Raw genomic sequence first — 18,559 nt, 5'->3', positions numbered from 1 at the left:
AGCTTTGAGAAGAATTTTGGACTCTTAAATCTTAGATTTAACCCTTCTAATGTGGGTATTTTGTAAGGACAATGTTTCAAAGCTGCTTTTAAATGTCGTGGATTGAGGCATACTCTCAATGATCTCTGCCCCTTTATTATACACACAATTGAGCTGCACCAGTCTGTGTGCTCTTGTACTCTTCTAATGATGCTGTCTTTCTCCATTTTGACTAGTTCGACCTTCAATTTGTCTTGTATGTGGATGCTGCACTTCTGTGGTGGTTCGATTGACGGACTTGCATTCTCCTGCAGTTGTAATGTTGCAGCTCGCTTAACTGCCAATTATGTTGAAACATTCTGGATATCATGATGTTAGGTCATGAAATGAGGTGATGGGAGTAATTTCTGAGGTTGATCTGCCTTGTGATGTCTGAATGATTCCATGGATTGTTACTAGTGTAAATCCATGACATGTTGGGAGACTTGCAATAGCTGGATCTTTTAGTTTCTATAATGTAGAACATCTGTGACACCCAGGAGGATTGTTTGTATTTGCACTCCAGGACTATGGATCCTGCACACGAAATTAGTAGACCATTGTATACTCAAAGTTTCACTGCAGTAGGTTTCGCCATGGCCTTCCACCTCTGTGTGTATATATGTATTTTAGAATCTGAAGAGGTAATATGTTTGCACTTGCTCCTGTGTCAGCCTTGGCCAATAATGAATAGTTACCAACTTTCTTAGGACAGATAATTTGAACCTTGGCAAACATTTTGGATGATGTGATGGCATCTATGTTTTCCATGAGATTGACAGTGTGAAACGCATGTTCACTGCTCTTCGTATCATCACGCACATCGTCGCCATTTTCTGGTTTGTCGGTCTCCTTATGCATATGTTTCTAATGGGACACTGGGTGGTCATTCATATTGCTTAAAGATAGCTTTTGTGTATGGTCTGTTTGGATTAGTGCAAGGCTCTTCATAGTTGCATCAGCCTTTCCTCTCGTACACTGCAGCTGCCAGTAGCCAGGAGGCCACACCAGGCGTGCCTAGAAGGCCACACCTTCCACATGTGTTGCTAGTTTTGGGCGCTCTAGTGAATGCTTCAACAATTGGGGTTGTACTTGAGACCTGTAAGCTTTGTCGACCTGCAAGGATCACATTGCACTTGCATCCATCCTTGAGTGGCTCTTTGATACTGTATATTTTGGTCTTGTCCAGCAGATCTTTCTGGACTGCATCCGTTGGAGTGGATGCAATCACCAACTCACAATTCTGTCTGCTAGCTCTACATTTGAAAAATAACAGTACGTAACCTGTTCTCTGCATTTGCTGACGAAGTGGTCTATGGATTCTGTAGGCTGTTGTCGAAATGATATGAACTCTAGTCAATGAATATGTAAGTTTAACCTGATTCTGAACCGGTCTTCCAACGTATTCCAGATCTTCTGAAAACCTTTTAGCTCCTCTTCTATTAATCCTGCAGCCTGTGTAGACTTCATTCCCAAATGATGTGGGAGTTGCTGGCTAGCTAGGCCAGCATTTATTGCCCATCCCTAACTGCCCTTGAGAAGGTGGTGGTGAGCTACCTTCTTGAACCTCTGCAGTTCAAGTGGTGTAGGTACACCCACAGTGCTGTTAGAAAGGGAGTTCCAGGATTTTGACCCAGTGACAGTGAAGAAATGGCGATATATTTCCAAGTCAGGATGGTGAGTGGCTTGGAGGGGAACTTCCAGGTGGTGGTGTTCCCATGTGTCTGCTACCCTTGTCCTTCCAGATGCTAGTGGTCATGGGTTTTGAAAGTGGTATCTAAGGAACTTCTGTGAGTTTCTGCAGTGCATCTTGTAGATGGTACACACCACTGCCACTGTGCGTTGGCAGTGGCGGAAATGAATATACGTAGATAGAGTGCCAATCAAGCAGGCAGCTTTGTCCTGAATGGTGTCGAGCTCCTTGAGTGTTGTTGGAGCTGCACTCATCCAAACAAGTAGGGAATATTCCATCACACTCCTAACATGTGTCTTGTAGATGGTGGACAGGCTTTGGGGAGTTAGGTGATGAGTTACTCGCTGCAGGATTCCTAACCTCTGACCTGCTGTTGTAGCCACAGTTTTTATATGGCTAGTCCAGTTCAGTTTCTGGTTAATGGCAACCTCCAGGATGCTGATAGCGGGCACTTGCTTTTGTGGTTCAGACATCCCTGACTCAAGAAACCATAGCTCTGTACGCTGTTTATACATTTTGAATTTGGATTGTAGATCTGCTGCGTCTCAATTCAAACTGGAGAATTTTGTGCACATTCTGACAATACCCTTTCGACCTTCCTCCTTCTGTAGTACCTGGGACAAGCATCACTGTAGCAGCTTACATGCGCTTTTTCGAAGCTCTGCCCACGAAGATATGTTGTGGCAGGTACGCGCCACAGAGTAATGGCATCCTTGTTTTGTTTTCAATTTATTGTTCAGCAACTCCTGAAGCCACCCAGTATAATCACAACCTTCCCTGACCCAATTTTTATGATTTTTTTTGTTTGACTCGCTTTTGCTCGCTATCAATCCAGCCCATACCCTGGTCATTCGCCTTTCCTGACTCAGCTAACCCAGTGCCTGCCCCCTCGACACCCTATACCACTCACTGAACTGACAGGCTATGCGTTGGAATCTCACCACACGGGATCCGTCTTCTTACCAGCCCTTTATTTTCGCACTAGCTCAGTGCTCTGCCTCTAAAGCTTTTCCTCGTAGTCACCGCGCTGCGTTCTCAACACACTCCAGCGCCGCAACTTCGTTGTAGTCTGACCAAAGCGTCGAGGTTTGTCTCTTGCCATGTAGCACGATCTAAGGCTGTTCACTATGTTGTACCTGTAGCAGAATCTTGATGCCTCCCGCCTTCCCACTGATTACCATGTCGTGTTGTTATAATGATATAATACCTTGGGCTTAGTTACTGTACAAGGCACCAATCACTCAAGGGATTGGTTAAACATGTTGTGGGTTCATTTTTAAGACTGGACACAAGAACAGTTATACGTAGGTGTACAACTTGAAGACATCAGAGTTGTGTGCGCTCTGCTGAAAGCAAAAGCGAAACAGACAGGATCACATGACACATTTCCCTTTTAGTGATATCATGTTAATATCCCTGAAAGGCATAGTACAACAGACCCTAATCTTTTTAAGTGAAGTCTTAAGTCTTCAAGCTGCTTTAGTTGCGTTTATCCCATTTTCTACAGTTAAACTTCAATCTTCCCAGAACTAAAAATTACCCCTAGATAAAAATTAAGATAAAGAAGAAAAAGTGTGCTTATGACAGGTGTCAGGTAGAAAATACAATTGAGAACCAAGCCGAATACAGAAGGTTCAGAGGAGAGGTGAAAAAGCAAATAAGAGAAGCAAAGAGGGCTTATGAGAAAAGACTAGCAGCCAACATTAAGCGGAATCCCAAAGTCTTCTATCAGCACACAAATAGTAAGAGGTGGTAAAAAGAGTAGGGCTGATTAGGGACTAAAAAAGGGATTGACACATGGAGGCAGGGGGCATGGCTGAGGTATTAAACTCTATCACTAGAGGGGTTCAAAATTGATAAGGACGAAGTGTTGGATAAACTTTTAGGACTTAGTTGACAAGGCACCAGGACCAGATGAGGTCATTGAAGGAAGTAAGAGTGGAAATTGCAGGGGCACTGGCCATAATCTTTCAGCCTCCCCTAGACTCAGGGGAGGTGCCAGAGGACTGGAGAATTACAAGCAGTTATGCTCCTGTTCAAAAAAAGGTTGTAAGAATGAGCCCAGCAATTCCAGACCAGTCAGTTTAACTTCAGTGGTGGGGAAGCTTCTAGAAACAATTATTCGGGATAGAATTAGTAGTCACATGGAAAAATGTGGACTGATTAGGCAAAGCCGTCATGGATTTCTAAAGGTGAAATTGTGTTTAACTAGCTTGTTGGAGTTTTTTGAAGAGGTAAGAAAGAGGGTAGATGAGGGTAATGTTGTTGATGTGCTGTACGTGGGTTTTCAAAAGGCATTTGATACAGTGCCGCACAACAGACTTGTGAGAAAAGTTATCGCTCATGGAATAAAAAGGACAGTAGCAACATGGAAACAAAATTGGCTGAGTAATAGGAAACAGAGGGTAATGGTCAATGGATATTTTTGGGGCTGGAGAAAGGTTTGTGGTGGAGTTCCCCAGGAGTCAGTATTGGGACCTTTGCTTTTCCTGATATATATTAATGATCTGGATCTTGGTGTGCAGGAGACAATTTCAAAGTTTTCAATGATACGGAGCTTGGGATTATTGTGAGGAGGGTAGTGTAGAACTTCAAGAGGACACAGACAAGTTGGTGGAGTGGGCAGATAGGTGACAGATGAAGTTCAATGCGGAGAAGTGTGGGGTGATCCATTTTGGGAGGAAGAGCAAGGAGGGACAATATAAAATAAGGGGTATAGTTCCTAAGGGGTGCAGGAGCAGAGGGACCTGGGTGTATAATTGCATAAATCATTGAAGATGACAGGAGAGGTGGAGAGAGCAGTTAATAAAGCATAAAGTATCCTGGGCTTTATTAATAGGGACATAGAGTACAAGAGCAGGGAGATTATGCTGAAATTATATAAGACACTAGTTAGACCTCAGCTGGAGTATTGTGTACAGTTCTGGGCGCCACACTATAGGAAGGATGTGAACCCATTGGAGAGAGTGCAGAAGAAGTTTGCAAGAATGGTTCCAGGGATGAGAAACTTCAGTTATGACAATGGGAGAGGTTGGGACTATTCTCCTTGGAGAGGAGAAGGCTGAGAGGAGATTTGATAGAGGTGTCAAAATCATGAGGGGGCTGGATAAATTGGATCGGGAGAAACTGTTGCTGCTCGTAAAAGGATTTGCAAAAGAGGCAACTGTGATATGAGGGAAAAACATTTCACTCAGTGAGTGGTTCGAGTCTGGAACGTACTGCCTGGAAGTGTGGTGAAGGCAGGTTCAATTGAGGCATTCAAGAAGGCATTCGATGATTGTTTGAATAGAAACAATGTGCACGGGTACAGGGAAAAGGCAGGAGAATGGCACTAAGTCATAATGCTCATTCAGAGAGCGGGTGCAGACACGATGGGCCGGATGGCCGCCTCCTGCACCATAACGGTTCTGTGAGGCATGAACTAGATATTGAGAGCACTTTGCATTTTGGGCTTTGTGAATTTGCTGTTGCATTGGGAATATATTTACAGGGCTTTGTGAATTTGCTGTTGCATTGGGAATATATTTACAGCTGAGCAAAGTGAAGTTTATAATTTCATTATTTATTTATTTATTTTAGTATTAACAAAGAGCTGAGCTAATGATATTGCTATCCAAACAATTGAGCTTTGCCAGAAGCATGTAGACCTGTTTAAACCCTGGCTGGGAACTGTGCAACTGTTGGGGATAATCGGGATTGTTGGTTCCCCCATTGCTCTAAAAAAGTGAGAGTTTCAAACAGTTGCGTGCATTATAATTACCCATTCTTCCATTGCTTTCCATGATTTCCTGTCTTCCTTTATCAACAACAGGAGCTTGCACTGGCTTAGCACCTTCAATGTAACAAAACATCCCAAGACTCTTCACAGAAGCGTATCTAAGAATAAAATGGACTGTGCACTTCTCTGCAACTGCTTGAATGTTACAAAAGCAAAATATTGAAATCTGAAATACAAACAAAATGCTGAAAATACTCAGCAAGTCAGGCAACATCTGTGGAGAGAGAAACAGACTTAACTGTTTCAATGGCTTTCCATCAGAATTACAAGTTAAATCAAAACAAATATTAGTCACCCCTTTCAAATGCAAGAGAACACATGGTTTCCACACACTTCTGGTGAAATTATGTCAATGGTGTTGGAACAGATACAAGGAAATTCCCAGTCTTTATTTCTGAACCACAGGCTAGAGCTGAATCTAGAACATCTATGCTGGGTTAGTTAAGCTCAGTTGGAAGGTCTGTGTAATGGCTGCCGTCAAAAAGGTGGTACCTCCGATACTGCAATGCTCTTTCAGTGTTGCACTGGAGTGTGACCGTAGATTATGTGCTTAAGTCTAAGGATCGCAACTGGAACAAAGATGTGATGATATTGTATTTTTATGTTTTTCTTTTCAGTCACAATTAACCATCTCTGTCTTTTTTAATTGCAGGTCAGTTCTGTGAGCCGTCTGAGGCCCCGGCTGAATGCAATTCTATTTATGCTCCAGTTCGAAGAGCAGGTGAATAACATTAAACCAGACATTGTATCGGTGAAGGCAGCCTGTGAGGAAGTGAGGAGCAGTGAGAATTTTTCCAAATTGATGGAAATTGTCCTGCTGGTGGGAAACTTCATGAATGCAGGATCGCGGAATGCTGGAGCTTTTGGGTTCAGCATCAGCTTCCTTTGTAAAGTAAGTGCTATCCTCAAAATGTGATAACTGTATTTAGTTTTGCCACATGGATTGCTTGAAAAGCTTGATATTAATATGAAACGCAGACTTGCATTTATATAATGCCTTTCACAATCTCAGCCAGAGTCAAAGTGCTTTACAACAAATGAGGTATTTTTGAAGTGTAGTCACTGGTGTAATTTAGAGAAATGCAGCATCCAATTTGCAAGCTCCCACAGACCAGCTATGTAATAACGACTGGATAATCTGGTTTTGCAGTGATGTGGCTTGAGAGCTATGTATTGACCAGGTTGTCATGGAGGATTCTCCTGTTTTTCTTGGAAATAGTGCCATGGAATCTTTTACATCCTCGAAAAGGACGCTTGGAGACTCAGTTTAATGCGCATCCAGAATATGGTACCTCTGACAATGCAGAACTCCCTCAGTACTGTAGGGGAGTGTCAGCCTAGATTTTGTGCTCAAGTCTCCGGGATGGGATTTGAACCCACAACGTTTTGACTCAGATGAGAGTGCCAGCGCTGTGCTATGATTAAAACTTAATGCAATGAAGTGACCCAATAACGAGTAATACTAACTAGCCATGATTGTAGTTAAATCAGGAAAGAAGCAAGGAAGACGATTTTTACAAGCAGAGCTACTTACACCATGGTGAATTCGGGCAACGATATCTCATCAGACTGCTCAGTCAACTGTAATTTCTCCGCTCGCTCCTCGGTGTTGCTGTCTGGACCTGCTTCTTCCCTTTACATATCTATTCCTAAAACAGATTTTATCCACAAACAGAATTCCAAACATTTCCTTGAAGGATAGAGCATATGTTTGAAGTAGTATGTTGGCACACCAACAAATGTTAGAATCTTAGAATCTTATGCCACAGATGGAAGATATTCAGCTAGATCTCACAAGATCATTTGGCCCATCGAGCATCAAGCTTGCTCCAACATTCAATAAGATCATAGCTGGTCTGATTGTGGCCTTACCTCCATTTCCGGTTGCCCTCCATAACCCTTGACTCTGTCTAACTCAACCTTGAATATAATCGATGACCCAGCCTCCATTGCTTCTTGCGGAAGAAAATTCTAACGGCTAACCACACTCTGGGAGAAGAAATTCCTCCTCATCTCCGCCATAAATGGGAGATTCCTTATTTTGAAACTGCCTCCTAGTTCTAGTTTCCCCCACAAAAGGAAGCATCCTCTTGGACAGAGTTAAGTCGATAATCCCACTCTCCTGCTCTTCCCCATACCCCGCAATTTTTTTGTCTTTTCAAGTATATAACTACATATATTTTGCAAGCTACCACTGAGCTAGTTACTGGCTTTTACAGTTCTGATTTTCACCATGCGAAAAGGCATGGGATGAGGCATTGAGAAGAGGGATCAAATGCTAGCTGAAGAGATAAATGCTGGCTTAGCCACTGACGCTCAGATCCCTGAATGAATAAAAAAAAAAGTTCCACAAGTGTGGGTCTAAGACTAGTATTTTAAACTTAAATAAGGGCAATTATGTGGGCATGAAAGATGAGCTAGCTGAAGCTAACTGGGATACTAGGCTAGTGGATAGGTCAATCGAAAAGTAGTAGCAGACATTTAAGGGTATATTTCAGAATTATTATATTCCTGCTATAAAGAAAAATTCTAAAAGAAAGACCCACCATTTGTGGTTAACTAAAGTTGGGGAAAGCATCAAACTTAAGGAAAAAGCAGATAACGTCGCAAAGATGATGACAGGTCAGATGATTGGTCAGACTATAAAGAACGGCAGAGAATGATTAAAAGGTTAATCAGGAGAAAGTAATTAGAGTAGGAGAGGAAGCTAGCTGGAAACATAAAAAAAACAGCAAGAGTTTCTACAGGTATTTAAACAGGAAAAGAGTAAGTAAAGTGAGTGTTGGTCCTCTAGCAAGTGAGAATGGGGAGTTAATAGTAGATAATAAGGAAATGGTGGATTAAGTGAACAAATATTTTGCTTCTATCTTCACTATAGAGGATACAAAAAACATTGCAGTATAGCTGTAAATCAGGAGGTGGAGAGGAGGGGGGATCTTGGTGACATTACAATAACTAGGGAAGCGGTACTGATGGAGCTGCGGGCTGACAAGCCTCCGGGTCCAGGGGAACTTCGTCCTAGGGCCTTTAAAGAGGTGGCTAATGATGTAGTAAATGCGTTGGTGTTAATTTTCCAAAATTCCCTAGTCCCTGGAAAGATTCCATCAGACTGGAAAGTAGCAAATATATCCCCTCTATGCAAGAACAGAGGGAGGCAAAAAACAGAAAACTATAAACCAGTTAGCTTGACAACTGTTGTAGAGGAGGTGTTAGAGTCTGTCATTAAAGAGGTGCTTAGAAAAAGGTCCTGGGTGCTTGAAAAAACTCAAGGTAATTGGGAAGAGTCAGCATGGTTTTGTGAAAGGGAAATTATGTTTAACCAATTATTAGAGTCCTTTGCCGGAGTAATGTGTGCTGTTGGTAATGGGAAGCCTGTAGACGTACTGTACTTGGATTTCCAGAAGGTATTTGATAAGGTGCCACATCAAAGGTTACTGCGGAAAATAAAAGCTCAGTGGGTGCAGTGGGTATCATATTAACCTGGATAGAGGATTGGCCGGCTGGCAGAAAACAGAGTGTTTGCATAAATAGGCCTTTGTCTGATTGGCAGGCTGTGATTAGTGGAGTTCCGCAGGTCTCTGTACTGGGGCCTCAACTTTTTACAATTTACATCAATGACTTGGATGAGGGGAGCGAAGGCATGGTAGCTAAACTTACAGGCAACATAAAGATAGGTAGGAAAGTATGTTGTGAAAAAGACATAAGGAGTTTGCAGATGGATATTGATAGGTTGAGTGAGTGGGCAAAAATCTGGCAGATGGAGTGTAACGTGGGAAAATGTGAAGTATTTCACTTTGGCAGGAAGAATAAAAAGCTGAGTATTATTTAAATGGAGAATGGCTGAATAATTCTGAGGTGCAGAGGGATCTAGGTGTTCTCGCGCATGAGTCACAGAAAGTTAGTATGCAGGTACAGCAGGTAATCAAAAAGGCTAATGGAATACTATCCTTTATTACGAGAGGAATTGAATATAAAAGTAAGAATGTTGTGCTTCAGTTATACAGGGCATTGATGAGAGTGCAACTCAAATAATCTGTGCAGTTTTGGTCTCCTTATTAAAGGAAGGATGTAAATGCAATGGGGGGCGGTTCAGAGAAGGTTTACTAGATTGATACCTGGAATGAGCAGGTTGTCTTATGAGGAAAGGTTGGACAGGCTGGGCTTGTTTCCACTGGAGTTTAGAAGTGTGAGGGATGATTTGATTGAATAAGATCCTGAAGGATCTTAAGGTATATAAGGTCTTGACAAGGTGGACGTGGAAAGGATGTTTCCTCTTATGGGTGAGTCCAGAACTAGGGCCACTGTTTTAAAATTAGGGGTCACCCTTATAGGACAGAGATGAGGAGAAGTTTTTTCTGAGGGTTGTGCGACTTTGGAACTCTCGCCTCAGAAGGCGGTGGAAGCGGGGCATTTGAATATTTTTTAGGCAGAGGTAGATAGATTCTTGTTAGGCAAGGGAATCAAAGGCTATCGGGGATAGATGGGAATGTGGAATTTGAAATACAAACAGATCAACCATGATCTTATTGAAAGGCGGAGCAGGCTCAAGGGGCCGAATGGCCTCCTCCTATTTCGTATGTACAAGTTGCCCATTTTAAATTGCACATCTTAAATTATCAAACCTTCGTATATTAAACAGTCATCTTCTGGCTCTATTTCTCCCTCTCCTGTGCCATTGCATTTTCTCTTCATTTCCTAATGCTTGTTTCATTAGCCTTTCTTTAAGGATGCAGAGGAGGCTTTTCTGTTTTCTTTTCTCTCTGGTGCTTTAGCTGCCAAATATTTCTGGTACTTCATTGACTAAAAAGAAATACAGGATTTAGCAAAGAATATGTCAGAATTAGGTCATTGTATGTATTTGCAAGGTACCAGTATTTTTCCCCCCTGCACCTTTCATTAAATGGATGCTCAAGTACAATATTCAATGTTTCAAACAGAAGGAATGCCATGTCTTGTGGGCATGATTAATTATGCCAAAAAAAAAATCCTGCCAAAGACAAAATGCATTTGTACTTCCTTTTGCAGGATAGAGGGTTAAGGTGCCAAGTAAACAAGCTGGAATTTAACAAAAGGGCTAGACATAATAAGAAAAGAACGTTCTAAAACAAATAGCTTTTAAGGGAAAAATCAAAACAAAAAGTATGCCATTTAATGCACACAGTACAGTATATATTGCGCCATATAGTGCACATTCAGAATTTGAATTGACCTAGAAATTTGATCATGCTGCGCCCGTTTGTTTGGGCATTAAACAGCCTCCTGACATTCCAATATGGTAGGCAGGAAGCAGACACATTTCCAACCGAAATTGTGCTACCCGCAGCTGTGTTGGTGTCAGGAGTGCAGAAATTGCAAACACTAGAATATCGTACTTAAATTGGGGTCCTGCAAATCTTAACTGGCCTGTTTTCAATATCGATATAACCAGTGCATTACTCAACGCATGCAGCACATGGTCCAAACTGGCAGGGAGGTCCCTTCACCAGCAATATTAGTGGGTTCATGCAGTACTTCCAGGTTAGTTGATGGTTTGTCATTTCAGATTGCTGTTTAATTTTTGGGTGGTTTTTTGCCTGTTTTATCACAGAATCAAAAAATGGTTAAAGAACAAATGGAGGCTATTCAGCTTGTTGTGCCTGTGCTAGCTCACCAAAGGTGCAGTTTACCTAGTGCCACTTCCCAGCCTTTTCCCCATAGTCCTGAACATTCTTCCATTTCAGATAATAATCCAATTCTCTCTTAAATGCCTGTATTGAATCTTCCTCCACCATACTCTTCAGCAGTGCATTCCAGATCCCAACCATTCGCTGCTTAAAAAAATTTCTCTTCATTTCATCATTGCTTATTATGCCAATTAACTTAAATTTACATCCTGTTCTTCTCAACCCTTCCACTAACAGGAACGGATTTTCCCTATTTCTGTTGTCCAGACCCCTCATGATTTTGTATACCTCCACCAAATCTTCTCTCAACCTTATCTTCTCCAAGGAAAACAGTCCCAACCTCTCCAATCTTTCCATGTAGTTTGAAGCTCCCCATTCCCTGGAACTATTTTGGTGAATTGTTTCTGCACATTTTTCCTAAAGTGCGGCACCCAGGACTGGACACAGTACCCCATTTGAGGCCCCATTCTCTGAAAATTTTGCCTGCACAAAACAGGTGGAGTCATGAGGCTGCCTTCAGGGCTGAAGGATAAGGGGAATCGGCTAGAAAAATAGCAAAGAGCAGAAGCACCTGTCAAAAGAGGGTGTAGGGGACCATTGCAGAGGAAACCACATTCTCAGTGACCTTTAAGGAGCATTTGTCCTATATTAACTTTATTCAGGAGAACGTATCAGGCACCTTCGCTTCACCAAGGAGGCTTTCATTGGACTTTGTTACCTGCTGCAGCTACAACTGAAGTCTTGCATCAGGGTATAGCCAGCCATGTCTCTCTCTGGCAAGGTCACCATGACCTTAACGTGTAAGATGTGTGTTCCTTCCAGGCTGTACCAAGTAACATCAGTGATATCTCAGCAATAACATGCAGTTATATAGCACCTTTAACATAGTCAAACACCCCAAGAAGCTTTTTTTTATTAATTTATGGGATGTGGGCATCGCTGGCTAGGCCAGCATTTATTGCCCAACCTTAATTGCCGTCAAGAAGGTGGTGGTGAGCCGCCTTCTTGAACCACTTCACGGAAATGTAATTAATTTAAATTCAACACCAAGCCTCATGAAGAAATATTAAAACAGATGATCAAAAGTTCAGTTAAAGGAGTAAATTTTAAGGAGCATCGTAAATGAGGAAAGAGGTGAAAAGGTTTAGGAAGCAAATAGCCCAGAGAGCTGAAAGCACGACCCCCAGTGATCGTGATTAAAATCAGGATGTGGCCGAAGCTAGAATTAGAGGAGGGCAGATATCTTGGAGGGTTGTAGGGCTGGAGGAGATTACAGAGATAGGGTTGGCAAGGACCTAGAGGGATTTGAAAATAAGGATGAGAATTTTAAAATCGAGACATTGTCAGACTGGGAGCCACTGTAGGTCAACAAGTGTAAGGGTGATGGATGACCAGGCCTTAGTGTGATTTAGTACATGGGCAGCAGAGTTTTGGATTAGCTCAAGTTTATGGATGGTGGACGATGGGAGATCAACCTTTTTGCAGCAGAATGAATTAGGCAGTTGAACCTACTTCGATGTACTGTAAAGTGAAGACACAATCTGTAATTTTGCAGCTCCCATGATTCGAATCTGTAATTTTAAAACCTTTAAAACCTTTAATGTTTTACCTACTTTCCCATTGTGTCCATGCACTTTGAGAGTTTTTTCTTTAAAATCACAACTTATAAAATAACAGGTCAGAATTGATCGTCAAGGTGATTTGTAATTCAGATTTCCGTTTGCACTCATGCAAACCAGATCTATAAGCAACACCGAACCTGATGGAAGCAGCATTCATCTCTGAAAACTCATCCCTGGCGGCCAATAGCCTTTTTGCAGCAGAATGAATCAGGCAGTTGAACCTACTTCGATGTTCTGTAAAGTGAAGACCCCAAAGAACAATTGAATTAAATAAACCTTTCCATGAAAGAAAGAGAGAATTGCATCCCATCGTGCTTTAAAGCCAATGAAGTACTTTTTGAAGTGTAGTCGCTATTGTTGCATAGGAAACACAACATGCCATTTGCGCATTGCAGGGTGCCACATACAGCAATGCAATGATGACCGGATTTTCTGTTTTCCTGATGTTGGCTTAAGGATAAATATTGAGGAGAACTCCCCTGCTTTTGTTCGAGTAGTGCCATGAGATCTTTTACATTCACCTGAGATGACAAGACAGGGCCTTGATTTAAACATAGAAAATAGGAGCAGGAGTAGGCCATTCGGCCCTTCGAGCCTGCTCCGCCATTCATCATGATCATTGCTGATCATTCAATTCAATAGTCTGCTCCTGCTTTCTCTCCATGTCCTTTGATCCCTTTCCCCCTCCAAGAGCTATATCTAACTCCTCCTTGAAAACATACAATGTTTTGGCTTCAACTACTTTCTGTGGTAGTGAATTCCAAAGGCTCACCACTCTCTGGGTGAAGGTGTTTCACCCAAAAGATAGCACCTCCAAAAGTACAGCACTCCCTCAGCACTGCACTGAAGCATCAGCCTAGATTATGTCCTCGAGTCCCTGGAGTAGGACCTGAACCCACAGGCTTCTGACTCAGAGGCAAGAGTGCTGCCAACAATGCTTTCATGATGATTAACTTGAAATTAAGCATTTCTTTATAATAGTGTGTCATCTAAATTGTATAAAACACATTAAGGATGAAAGATCTCCCCAGTACAGGGTAATGCTGGATCCATCCTGGAATTCCCTACCAATGTTCCCTCGAAGCAGCACATTGAATATCCCTGCGCAAGCTGCATACAAGCTGGCCTCTTTAAGTTACCAGATGTGTGAACCCGTGCACTTAAATTGCACACTCCCAACAGAAAAAAAAGGGTGCGTTGCTCTCTCCTTAACAGTGTACATACACCACACACACTGCAGCCATTCAAGAACATAACTAACGGCAACCTTCTCAAGGGCAAGTCGGGATGCGCAGATAAATGCTGGGCTCGCCAGCAATGCCCACATCCTATGAACAAATAAATAAAATGCAGTTGCCCCAATATTATTAAACACCCTATCCTATTTAGTAGGTGTTGGTGGAAATGTTCATGGTAAGTTATCATTTGATTTCACCTCTAGGGAGTTAGGGGTTGGATGGAGTTCATTTCTGGAGCTTGCAACTGAGCCTTTGCTGCTGTGACACCATGTTGCTTGCAGGAAAAAGTTGACAACACAATGAACTAGAATCATAGAATAGTGCAACCGAAAACAAGGCCATTCTGCTCATCAGATCTCTCCAACTGTTTTGAAGGGCAATCCAGTTACACTCACTTTCTGCTTTTTATCCAGATCACTGCAATTTCTTTAAGCATTTGTCCAGTTTCCTTTTGAAGGCGACTAATGAAGCAGTTTCCACTGCCCTATCAGACAGTGCATTCCAAATCCTAACCACTTTTGAGTAAATGATAAACTAGTTTTTCCTCATTTTAACCTTTGGTTCTTTTGCTAATCACCTTAAAATCTTTATCCTCTGGTTATAAGTCCTTCAGCCATTGGAATCAGTTTCTTTTTATTTATCCTTCATGATTTAAACACGCTTTCTCAAATCTACTCCTGGGCTTCTCTGCTCTAAGGAGAACAAGTTTTATTATGTCCAGGCTTTTCCTGCAAGCTCTTATTTGTTTTTACCTGTGTTAATGTGTGTTTAATATGTACTGCTGTGGAGAAGTGATGACATCACCAAATGCACCGTGTGTACCTAAATTTTAGAGCCACTGACAAAATCACCAAGTTCTTTGGAAACAAGTTTGTGATTTCCATACATAGCGCAGACATGACAGGAATACAGTAGCAAAATGCAGGTCAGTAATGCCAAAAGGCAGTAGTCCTAGTCAGCAAAGTTGCCCAGGAAATATGCAAAGAGCCAGTAAGGCTAATTGCTTTGCAATACTTTCACTCATGATTTATTGATCAGATGGAGGCCATCAAGGTTTGTTGAAATAGCCCATTTTATTCCCCCGCGTCCCTCACACTCATACGTCTAAACAAGCAGCCAATTGAGGTGGAAGAGTAACATTCTGGGATCAGATCAGCATATCTCAATTACAAATGATGGATGGCATGGGTCAATTTTAAAAGGGAGTGAAAGTCACTGCAGTTTTCTGAAAATGTGATTCTGAAGTTTTCTCAAGTGTTTCAAAATCTTTGTTTTAACGCCTCACTTTATGCCATTTTTCACCTTCTCATGGTTTTAAACTGTAGTGCAGTATCATAGGCACCAATGATGGCTCAGTTATGTGCCTAGACAGTGCACATCAGCAAGGTATTTGACTGTGGGGTGAGGGAGGATCATTGCAGCCAAACTCGATTTAATCCTCACTCAAGTCATTGCACACTCGTTTTTACAACAATCCCCACAGAGAGGTCAGAGATGAGATCCCTGGGCTACTCTTCCTAATTCATGATGCTTAGTTTAGTAGCCGTCTCCACCCATTCTGCTGACTTACTCACTGCCAGAAGCCATTGGGGTGGTATCACATGTACATTGCAATCACTTCTCCAGATGGTTCTTCAGCAAGACTCATCATTGTTGTGCTTATTGGGAGACTGTCAACACTGTCACAAAATAGCAATAATACATTTCTGATTGAGTTAGCAAAGCAGTTATTGACTTGGAGTAGAAGTGAGCTTTCAGTGTCTTTAATCAGAAGTGCCTGCATTTTTTAATTGCACTCAGCAGCTTTATCTTATGGTGCATTTGAAGATGTGTGTTATGTTGAACTGAGCCACATAGACTAGGAAGCTCCGAGGATCAATTTACGATCTGGACTGAGTTATCTGATTTCAATCAATGTGCTAATAAGGTAGACCTCAATATCTCTTGAGCCAAGGAAGAGAACAATAGCTAGATCCAGCACTCCGATCCAGTACTGGTGGTGAAATGACAGCTGAAGATGGGATTGTTCTTAGCTGTGATTGTTATTTAGATACCCTGAGGGTAATTTTGACTCGGTTGGTAACATGAACCTGATGGCACTGAATTGGCAGCTCGTTTTATATCTCTCCCAATTTCGGTTTCCGCTGACTTCAATAGCAAATGTCAGGAGAGATGTAAAACCAACTGCCAATTCACAGTTTCACACTTTACAGTGTCACACACCAAAATTGAACCACTGTGTTGTTGTGATGAAGAATGGGAGATTGAGCAAAGCACTTGAAGGAGTCCAGCACCTTTGGGATTGTACCACAACCAGAGCTCAGTGCCACTGATTTTTTTTTTTCCTTGAATAAAACCTCTGCAGACAAAAATATGTTTGTTTCTCCTGAATGCTGATTTTAAAATATAACTCAAATTCCACATGTCTTTTTCTTCCTTTTCTTAACAGTTAAAAGATACAAAATCCAGTGATCAGAAGATGACACTGATGCACTTTATAGCAGAAATGTGTGAAGAACAATATCCTGAAATTATTCATTTCACAGAAGAGCTAAACCACGTGGAAAAAGCAAGCCGAGGTAAGAGATGTATAAAGCTTTTAAATAGAGAGAATGACCTAGATAATAAGAGGGAGAAAATATTACTCTCATCATCCATTAATGCTCCTGCAAAGTCTGTAGCCATTGATCGGAACTAGTACAGCAATCCTCTCTGCTGCTGACCTACTTAGCACTGAAAGCTCTGCCTCCAGCATTCAATTTGTTTTACAAGCACAGGCATTGCACAATGATTTTTGGTTTCTCTAATGTATAATAAAATGCATGATCACATTAAAAGGAACAAATAGCTTGAGATTGATACAAAACTATTGATGTCAGAGGGGTAGGGCTGCCTGCCTAAAGATGTACGCCAACAGGGATTTGTGCATACTTCAGTTAGTAATCAGAATGCTGGTTTAAAATGTATCCTTTTCGTAATAAAGATTATCATCGCTAGGGCCCACTGTGGTTCCATCAAAAGCTTTCACTGCTTCAGCTTGCAGTGTTTGCCTTAACCCTTTGAGGTATTCCCTGCTGGAAATACAAAGATAAAAACAATTATGCACAGTCAAATGCCATCTAGTTTACTAAGCCTGAACTACTTGTGATGCATGAAGCATAGTGATTAGAAACACCCTGACCCACTCGCAGCCTTGTAACCTCCTGGGGAAAGCAGAATTGCCGCACTTGCCTATTTGAAAACTTGCCACAGAAAGATGTTTTATATGGGAACTGGGTTCCGATGAAACATTAACCCTTTTCTGGTACCATTTAAGCAGCTGTGTGTTTCTAACAACAGCAACTTACGTTTATATAGCGACTTTAATGTAATAAAGTATCTCAAGATGCTTCAGAGGAACATTGTTTAACAATGTTTGACACTGAGCCACTCGAGGTATTAGGACCGATGACCAACAGTCTGGTCAGAGTTAGCTTTTAAGGAGCATTTTCTTAAAGAAGGAGAGAGATATGTAGAGAAGGGATTCCAGAAATTAATACCCAGGCAGCTAAAGACATGGCTACCAGTGGTGGAGTGATGAAAATTGGAATGCATAAGAACCCAGAAGCGGGGGAGTGCAAAGATCTCAAAGGGGTATGGAGCGCTAGACAATGTTACCGAAATAGGGTGAGGCAAGCCCATGGAGGGATTTGAAAACAACGATGAGAATTTAAAAATTGATATGTCACCATGAACCAGTACAGGTCAAACAGCACAGAGGTGAGGGGTGAACGGAACTTGTTGTGAATTAGTGTGCGGACACCAGAGCATTGGATAATATCAGGTTTCTAGAGCAAGTTGGGAGACCACTATCCAGGAGAGCATCGGTTGAGCCTTGAGATAACATAGGTTTGAATGAGGGTTTCAGTAACAAGTGATCTGAGGCAAGGCAGAGATGGGCAGTGTTACAGAGGTGAAAGTAGACGGCCTCAGTGATGGAGCGGATACGAGGCCGGAAGCTCAGCTCGGGGCCAAATGGGACTTCAATATTGTGAACAGTCTGGTTCAACCTTGAGCCAGGGAGAAGAATGGAGTCGGTGGCTGGGGAACAGAGTTTGTGGCAGTGACCAAAATCAATTGTTTCCCTGATACTTAATTAGAGGAAATTTCTGCCAATTAAATACTGGATGTCAGACAAGCAGTGTGACAGTTTAGAGGCAGTGGAGGGGTTGGGAGAGGTGGTAGTGAGATAGAGTTGGCTAATGTCAGTGTACATGTGGAAACTGACTTATTTGAGATGATGTCACCAAGGTGCAGCCTATAGATGAGTAATAGGAGGGGGCCAAAAGTATTTAGTTAACCACCACCTTCATCTTCCCTCTCATTGCCAGGCTGGAGCAACAATAAATCAGCACACCTGATCAATGTCCAGTGACTTTTGCCAGGCAGTACATGTATGTAGATGAGGGATAAGATCGCAATCAATGTCAGATATGATGCTTCTACAGAAACTTGACAGAGCTCCATTGTGCCACACCTAAATGTCTATTCTTTATTGTGAACCTGAA

At 41.9% G+C, this 18,559-nt stretch overlaps 1 protein-coding gene across 1 annotated transcript in view; it reads left to right on the top strand.

Annotated features, from left to right (window-relative positions):
* Positions 1-18,559, top strand: part of diaph1 (diaphanous related formin 1) — a 348,897-nt gene that overhangs the window by 247,970 nt on the left and 82,368 nt on the right. The window contains exons 22-23 of the mRNA XM_078551232.1: positions 6,142-6,381; positions 16,462-16,591. Of these exons, the coding sequence (XP_078407358.1) occupies positions 6,142-6,381; positions 16,462-16,591 (370 nt within the window). The remainder of the gene's footprint in view (positions 1-6,141; positions 6,382-16,461; positions 16,592-18,559) is intronic.

Source organism: Cetorhinus maximus, chromosome 10, assembly GCF_964194155.1.
Source record: "Cetorhinus maximus chromosome 10, sCetMax3.hap1.1, whole genome shotgun sequence".
Taxonomy (NCBI): Eukaryota; Metazoa; Chordata; class Chondrichthyes; order Lamniformes; family Cetorhinidae; genus Cetorhinus; species Cetorhinus maximus.
Note: the sequence above shows the minus strand (reverse complement) of the source record. Positions and strands in the feature narration are given on the sequence as shown.